Source organism: Dermacentor albipictus, chromosome 1, assembly GCF_038994185.2.
Source record: "Dermacentor albipictus isolate Rhodes 1998 colony chromosome 1, USDA_Dalb.pri_finalv2, whole genome shotgun sequence".
Lineage (NCBI taxonomy): Eukaryota > Metazoa > Arthropoda > Arachnida > Ixodida > Ixodidae > Dermacentor > Dermacentor albipictus.
Window position 1 is genome coordinate 324,047,046 of NC_091821.1, and position 9,018 is coordinate 324,056,063.

At 42.8% G+C, this 9,018-nt stretch overlaps 1 protein-coding gene across 2 annotated transcripts in view; it reads left to right on the forward strand.

The window, feature by feature from the left end:
• LOC135919404 (lon protease homolog, mitochondrial-like) overlaps positions 1-7,598 on the forward strand; it is a 33,844-nt gene extending 26,246 nt beyond the window's left edge. For both annotated transcript variants that reach the window (XM_065453225.2, XM_065453224.2), the window contains exons 20-21: positions 2,162-2,326; positions 7,299-7,598. In XM_065453225.2, coding sequence (XP_065309297.1) covers positions 2,162-2,326; positions 7,299-7,445 — 312 coding nt within the window. In that variant the 3' untranslated portion in view covers positions 7,446-7,598. The remainder of the gene's footprint in view (positions 1-2,161; positions 2,327-7,298) is intronic.
• The last annotated feature ends 1,420 nt before the right edge of the window (positions 7,599-9,018 follow it).

The following is a 9,018-nucleotide window of genomic DNA, read 5'->3' on the forward strand; positions in this document are numbered from 1 at the left end:
GAAAAGAACTTCACAGTTGAACACCCTCGTGAGAACAAGCTGCAGTATTTAGATATTTGCCTGCACTTTGAGATGGCTCATACCTGCTGGCTATTTGGTCCTAGATCCATGAAAGCACTGTTAAATTTTTCTTCAGGTCATTCTAAAACAGTAAAAAACGGCATTGTTATGTCCATCATCGGTGCTATGCTGATGAAATCACGCGGCCACACAGCAGCAGTGTTAAACACGAAGTGGTTAGACTAAATACAGCTGGTTATCTTAGCTCTGTGGTAACAGTGGCTTGCGAAAAATTGATTAAGAAAGTTAAGTGTAACGTCACAGCTTCAACTCAAAACAACAACCAGGAGAGTAAGAGGCACGCTGGGATCCCTTACCAACATAAGGTGCCGAACAATTTGAAGAATGTGATGCAACGTTATGGGGTGAATGTAGTGTTTTCTGCTCCTTTAAGAATGGCCTGTTTGTGTGCACAGGTCCTGAGAAACATTGAAAAAATTCCTAGCCATAGCCCTTTTGTTTGCCATGTAAGCCACACGTCACAGTTTGTTCCTTGCACGTGCGGTGTTGTTTATGAATTCTATTTCTCCTGCGGTTGTGTTTATATTGGTCAGACCGTATGCTGTATTAATATCCGACTAAAAGAACATTTTAAGAATAAGTTATCTGACGAGCATTCCTACGTAGCAAAACATTGCAGGGACTGTAAAAAAGAGACGAAGAAGGTGTGCCTTCTGCTTCTAGAGAAAAAACAAAAATTTTATTCCGTCAAAGGGATCATCATACACAGGAGCTGTTCGAGGCATACATGTTGTTAAAAAAGAAAGTGCGTGTATGTGTTAGCGAGCCCTCCATTGTGCTTGCTGATTGTGAGGTGCAATTTCCGGATTCAAGATTGTGACGGCAGCAATTTTGGATGGCCTATCAGCATGATGACATCATTTTGATCATTGTATATATATGTCATCTTTCACCCAATAAAATTCAGTTGCAAGTCTGCACGCATCTGTCCTTTTCTACTTCTGTTGTTTGTGTGTCTTAGCACAGTAACCCCAGTTTTACAAGGCGATGAATGTATGTGCTGCAATAAGCAGCCAAAGTTGCACAGGTGTTTTGGAAGAAAATGTGCACAGATTGGTTGGCAGAGCACCCGAGCAAGCTTGAACATTCATTAAAACCTAGCTCAAGCCAAGCATACTGGGCCAAGTCTGCCAAGGGCGGGGTCACAAGTTTGGTCTGCTTTTTGAGTGGAGCATATTGCTTAAAGTCGACTTGTGAAAGCTGGCTGCGGGATGTAATGCTCCCTCCTACTTTCTTTTGTTCGATGTTTCTCAGACTAAGGCCTCTTTCTAGGTTTCATCATGAATGGTGTTCCTAGTGAATGTTGTGCAGACATTAAAGAAATTATTTTATAGGGCTGGTGACAGTAGGCAAAAGCTTGCCGTTTCAGTGATTTGTACAGTAAACTTGCAATAACTCAAAATTCTGGTTAAATCAGACATATATAGAATTTTTAAACTTCATCTTCAAGAGTATTATGTTTTTGTGTCCTTTCCCCGTTCTTCAGAAAGCACTGCTTGAGTGTTTGCAGAGCTTCTGATGAAGTTCTCATCTATATTTATTCACTTTTTTCTTTCCACATACATTTGCTTTGTTTTCGTTTAGTCAAGTGAACCTAAATCAGTTGTTGGATCAGCTCAGTGTGCAAAAAATGGCTGTTATATTTGGACATATTTTCTATGTGTAGGATCTCAAGTTTGTCATACAGTTGAATTCTCATCATTATAGCCGATAGATTGTTATATGTGCAACCGACTGTATTCCAAATGTGCCCACGCATAGATTTCCACTCCACTCTTCTATGAAGCCCTGTTTGTGTAATAGCCCATGATACTATTTTAGGCCTTGCTGTTTTACTCAGCTTTGGACAACTCGCACACCTATCTGTGCTTCTTAGAAGTTTGAAGCAATTCAAGTGAGCGCATAAATCAGATTCATGCTGTGTCAATACAGGACAAAAGGTGTCAAACATAAAAAAGGCAGGCACAGCACTTTGTGCCTGCCATCTGTGCATACGCATCTTTCATCTTGCTTCAGTGTGAGTGACCAGCTAGCCAATGTTTGTATGTTACCACACTGTGCACCTATTTCAACCTGACAGGGTGCGGTTCCCAAAGATGGTCCCAGTGCAGGCATCACCATGGTGACTGCAATGCTATCACTGGCCTTGAACAGGCCGATAAGGCGAGGTGTGGCGATGACAGGGGAGGTGTCACTCACAGGGAAGGTGCTTCCAGTGGGAGGTATCAAGGAGAAGACAATAGCAGTAAGTGGCTTTGTGCTTGCTTGGCAACTAGAACTTACAGATATGTACTTTAATATGTGCAGATATGTCAACCTCTAGCTTTGCACGCATTGTGTACGCTCTTGCACTGACAGCCAAAGCAATGCTGCGAGTCAATCAGCCATTTTTCATGTGTGCATTTGTGTGTTTGATGTGCTAATCACTGCTTTTGCTGCCAGCGGCTGTTGGCACCTACCAGTGTACACTAAGCAGTGTGTGTGACATGAGCATAGCAGCTGTGGCTATGGCATGACAGCCCTCATGTTTGCATGTACTAGAAATTATCAAGGGAACGTCAGCAAAGCTTTATGATTTTCTACATTAATAAATAATCTCTTTACATTGCAAAAATAACAAAGGAGTTGCTGGAACGCAGTCTTCAAGTCTGGCCCTAGTTAATGATGGTTATTGGTGTTTCTTTAACTCTTTTGTTTTCACGCCTATTCAAATCTGTAATCGGTGAACAATGCTTTAGAGCGTCAATTTCGACTTATTGGAGCCATTTCTTATCCATATAAGGCCATCCAGTGGTTAGTACAGGCACTGTACTTTCAGAATCAGTTTAAATTTTCGCACTCCGGCGATTTTTGACGGGACCTTTTTGTTCACTAATGTGCGTATGTTGTAGCAAAAATAGGCGTGGCTGTCACCTTCTGCCTCTCGAGAAAAAAGCATGCCAGCACATCACAAATTAAATTATATCGCCGGCTTTGCCGTCCAACATTGCTGAGCGGTGATAATTAACCGAACATGACGCCACCTGTTCACTGGTGAGCTTTGATTTGGAGTTCGAGTCATTTTCTTCCACCCAAGGAAGTATATGTCTGGAGGTCCGCCGCATGTCCAACATGTGGACCCTGCTTTTACAACCAGTTTCCAAGAGCTTCAGTAACGCTTCTCTTGCAAAATGCCAGCAAGGGCCGCTGCTGGTGTCACTGCACAGTTATCTAAAGTCGCTCCCATGGCGTCGTCCCGCACGGCTGCGTCGCAAGAAAAGCATCCTGCTCGAAACTATGCTGCATCTTCACTTGAATTTAGTCATGAGGACTCAAGTTGCGATTCCGAAGGTGACAGTAAAGCAAGATTCAAGCTCTGACGGCGATGATGTTTTGAGTCTGTATGGGAAAACCGCACCTGTGCACGCCTATCTGTCTATCTTTTTTTCACAACCTGAGAGCTCTACTAATTATCTTCAGGGTGCGTACTTCGCGTGTTTATGATGCGCTGCAATCGGCAGCAAAGAAACTTTTGTTCATGCCAAGAGGGCCGCCCGTAGCACATCTCGGCTCAGCACTACGGTTCAGCTCAAGACAGTTTACAATGGCGTGGGATTCCTTTCTACTGTTCTTCCATGCAGAAGTGATAAAAACAATGTGCTAAAATGCAAACATGTGCTTGGATGCATAACCTTGTAGTTGCCCAGCTATGCTTAAAGAAATCGGTCCTGGAAGAGGTGCATGACTAGACAAAGTGAATTACGTTCCTTGGACTTCTCATCGGCCCATCCTCAGAAGATGCCAAAGAGGCAGAACTGCAAAATGTGTTATGATGACCACAAAGCTGAACAAGAACCATACATTTTGTGGGAAATATGCGAAGTGCACCTATGCTTCACAAAATCCAGTAACTGCTTCACTGCATGGCGTGAACGATGAACTGGTCTTAGTTTCTTTTTCTTTATATATACATAAAATTAATAAATTTTTTTCTGAGACCTATAAGAACCACCACTTTCTCGCAGTAACAAAAGGGTTAACCTCAGTAGCTAGCAGTGATGTGTCGCGAACATCATTATGAGCAATGTTCAACTTTTGCGTGCAGGGCATTGATATTTACTCGCCTAACGAGCGCACATCTTTCCCTGAAAAATATGTGCGAAGTTGGGGGGTTTGTTCATTATGTGGGGTAATATTTTGAGCAATTTTTCTTTTCCACGGCCACGTCTAAAGAAGTCAGTTTAACCCGAAATGCAAACCACCGATTGCAATAGCAAATGTGTAGACAGTTATACACAAAGTAAGGATAGTAGTATTATCAGCCATATAAACTTTCAAACATTTGCTTCAACGCAAACTTAGTGGCGACAATGCTACGTGCACAAAGGTATGAGCCGCCATCAACTCAGCCCCTGACGCAGATCGCTGTGGAGATGGCGCACCGCGGCCGTGCAATGCGCAGTTGCTGCCGGAGTAAATGCCCTCTTGTCCCCATGTCCCTCCCCTCTCGCCTGGCGCCATGCGTGCAACGGAAGACGGCATGTTTCCTTCCTGTTTTCCTCCCTCGTATGAGGGAAATTGAGCCACGATCGTCGGCACTCCTCGGGCGCAGTTGCTGCAGTTGCTGCCAGAGTACAACCCCGCCGCTGCCCCTCCTTCCCTCCCTCTCCCCTGGGGCCTTTCGCATGACGAAAGACTGCACGGGAGATTGAGCTGCGATCATTGGCTTCCCTCACACATTTTCCCTCACACTTACAAAAAAACTAGCGGACAACTTTCTGTGGCAACGAAGAGAAAGTTACGGGGGTGAAGCTTCTGCACATGTGTTACAGCGCCAAGTATTCTTCCAGCATTTGACAGTGCTTTTGGTTGCTTGGAACAGACGCCTAATCCACGCAGCTTCCACGTGCGACGGTTTCACGTTTGCCCAGATGCGAAAGGGAAAAGCCGCAAAATAAGCAAACTTTTACATTCAGTGGTGCGTTTTGTCCTATTTAACTGGTGCTAATAAGGTGTTTATGTTTTCTCTTCCCGAGCTTACCTAAACTAACATGGATGAAAACACGGGACTCTTTTCAGAAGTGCTCTCTCTTGTGCATGCTTTGCCTCCGTAGCTTTCCCTTCATTGCCACAGAAAGTTGTCTGCGAGTGTACACCCTGCGGCACGCGGCGGTGGCATCCACGACGATGGCAAAAATGTGCCTGGATTGTTCATTTAATCGCAATCGCAATAAAAGTAGAAGACAGGGTACAATTCGGCATACAATGCGGTGTAGGACACAATTGCCCCCGCCGGACAGCATATCAGACGCCGAATTACACTGTCTGTCTCCTACTTCATGGTAGCAAGTTCAGGGTGTGATCATTAATCGAGAAAAAGAAAATACATATATACTTCTTGATTTGAAAAGTGGGGGCTGCATTCATTACGCAAGTGCGTTCATTATGCAAGTAAATACAGATTTTTATTGAGCAGAGATATCAGTGGGGGAGGCTGAAATGAAGGCTAAGCGAAACTTGCATAGATTAATATTTTGCTTTGCCTCTTGCATCTATTTGTTTTTTATTCATCTGCTCAACATGAAGCATGCGTGCAATTTCATTCATTATTGGTCAGACAGATGCAAGAATCGTGCAGCTGAATCATGATATGAAAAAGCCATGGCATCAGCTGGAAACTTCTCAAAAATCTTCCAATATCTTTGTTTTTGCATGTTAGCCTTTGCTAATAATTTTGTAAGTTCCTAAAATTCTTTTTACTAGCATGGTCAAGTGTAACAGCTCTAAATGTATTAGACAAGAAACATGAAATACATTTGACGGGCACTTCTCTGTCAGGTCCTTTCAGCGCTGTTAATATGTTGCACTATTCCCACAGGCAGTAACCTAACTGGCATCTTGAAATGTGCATATGTAAAGGAAATTTTATCTGAATGTACTTGTAGGAACTGCGCAACCAAAGCTATGTGAGTAATCCCAGTAAAATGTGTGCATGTAAGTCAAGCTAACGAAGTGTTAACACAGCACTGCCTTTGGGAAGTGTGTAGTTTTCTTTATTCATGGTGTGTTGCATGTATCTTCCATTACCTTTGCCTTCATTGGCACCCATGCCGGTCTTGTTTACTAAAGTATAGTTAGACTGCTATCAACAGCATGTCAGTCATGGTTGTCTATTGCGCAAATGTAGCTGTTGTCTGCTGTCACTCTGAACTCACAGAAGTTTGTGCTCATTATCACTGACATACCCTATTGATATCTGTGGGCATTGGCAAAGGCAGCAGGGCTTTGACAGATAGCGCTGCAGTTTTTTTTTTTGCTGCTTTTTTTTAAACCTCACCCTTTATATATCAGCTGCTTTTTTCCCCCTTCCATTAATTTCACTTCTCATGGACATTTTTTGTCTGCATGCTATTCACAAAGTGTTCATAAAATTGAAGATGTGTTGGAATATTTTTCTGCTAATAGGAGAGGAATACACCGCCTTGTTGAAAATGGGGTAGAGAGAAAAAAAATTACACTGCATCGTGATTTCCTGTAATGCCAAGAATTTATAGAAAAGTTTAATTGTATTTACGCATTACCTGACTGCATGTCTTATCAGTGGGACTGTATGACTGAACATGTTAAATGTGGACTTGCACTAAAGTGACTTGTAAACACAGCACTTACTTCATCCTCCATTGTGTTTACCGCAAAGTTACGAATGAAATGTGTCCTTCACGATGACTTAAAGGGAACGTAAGAGTAATATTACTTTAAGCTAGACATTACCATGAGCAGAACGTTGGTAAGCCAGAAAGGACACAAGAATGAAAGACAGTGTTAACTGAAAACGCTCTGGCTCACTGTGATGTTACATATGGCGGCATGTACTCAGTTGCATTTAATTTTGTGTCCATACAAAGGTTATATTGCATTTAAGAAAAAGGAAAAAAAAAGAAAAGCCTTACAAATGTCAACTTCCATTGTGGAAATAAGGAAAAATATCCCAATATCCACGAAATTGCACCGACATTATCAGCTTTGCGGTTTGGCCAGAACAGTCAAATGGAAAAGTTTGGGCTTAATTTTCTCCACCAGTGATCAGCATATTTCCACAAATAATATGCAGATAGCACTTTCAGAGGCTACATGGCCAGCTTGACTGATTGACGATTCTCCTTTATGTCCACTTGAAAAGTTTTCATGACCAGAGGGGAAAAGGCCAGAACTGACATTCATTTTTGTTTCTTTCGAAGGCCAAAAGAGTTGGTGTGACGTGCCTCATCCTTCCCGAGGAGAACAAGAAAGATTATGCTGAGCTGCAGAATTATATCACAGAAGGCCTGGAAGTCCACTTCGTTGACCACTACTCCAAAGTGTTTGATTTTGTATTGAAAGGCTGAGAAATCTATTAGATGTGTACATGGTAGTTTGTTAATATTATCATTTTTCCATAAGCATGGCATGAAAATAGCACTTTACCCACAAGATTGTTTTACGTACATTTCGGTCATAGTTGCTCGGGGCCTGTTACCAAATAAATGGGCTTTACTTCATGTTAGGCTTCTCGCCATTTTCTTTTATGCTGGCCTACACATGCACACAATCACACACTTTTTGAAAGTGACTTGATGTTTATTTATTAGCTGGCTCAGTTGGGACACTTTGGCTGAAAACCAACATGCATGCAGCTACGTCTACTTACACAGCTGTAGCATACTATGTTTAATTTCTGTTATAATATCACCAGTTTTAGCAAGATCGTAAACCTGTGTGTAGCGTAGTTCACAGAATCTTGGGACTTGGCAAAAATGTGACCAAGCAGGCAGAAAACGCTGTCACATTACAAGGGACGAGAACATGTGCAGTGACAAAAAAGAATTATGGTGGATGAAGACAAAGTACACTATTACAATGACATATTGTGTGCAAAACTTATGTACTGTTCATTTGGGTGCAACTATTACAGGGTGTGATTGCCACTGATACACCTTACCTGATGAGCATGTTGAATGAGTGTCGACCATATATGTAAAGTACTAAGTATGTTTCAAAGTGATGCCTTGCAATACAGCACTTATTTTTCAAACAGAGGTTGGTTTCAGTCTACTGTGTACAACGTGGTTGAAAAAAATTAAAGAAATATAAACATACATTCTTCCTAGTTGAAACCTTTCTTCGCTGATGCTGTATTTCCAAAATGTTAATTTTATTGTAGTAAGTTAAAGGGCCCCTGAGACGGTTCGAACAAATTTTGCAGACGCGTAGGGTGCAGCTAAAGTTAATCGTTCGCACTACAATTTGTGTGAAGCATCTCATATTAAGAGAGCTACGGATGATTACAAGTTACCTTCCTCCATAATCATGTACTTTCTCTTCAACTCGTTCGCCAAGTGATCGGGGATGAGCTCCGCCTTCACTGGTTCTGTGTCCCGATGACACGTGTCGTCTACTTCCGGTTATCTACGAGCGAGCACGCGAAGCCTCTCCAAACTCTCCACCAGATTCTTGGCAGTCGACCCCAAGCGAGAGCTATCAAAGCAGTATGCATTGCGAGCATTCTGTCGCAGTGCCGAACATGTCTGATATTCCGGTAACCACAGGCGAGCTGGGCGATTTGATGGATGGGTAGAGACATAAACTCAAGCTGATGAAGGAACTTTAGCGTAGACGTACGTTAGCAGCCTGATCGGTCTGCATGGTCCAGCCACCTGTTGGTGCAGAGCTTAACCAGCCAAACAGAGTTAATATTGCTCTAACCAATTTCGGCTGTGGCTGTGTGTGCAAAGAGTGGGCGTGTCTAGCCAATGTGGCACATTGGAGGATGCGTAACCTGGAGTTTTGGTGACCCATTGGAACAAGAGGAAGACGAAGCATTCCCTCTACGCTTCCAGTGCTTTTCATGATAGCGTGGTCCCAGTGCGGGCAACGCTATCAGCGGCGGGGGCGGAGTGCACAGGAAAGCGTGGCTGGCTT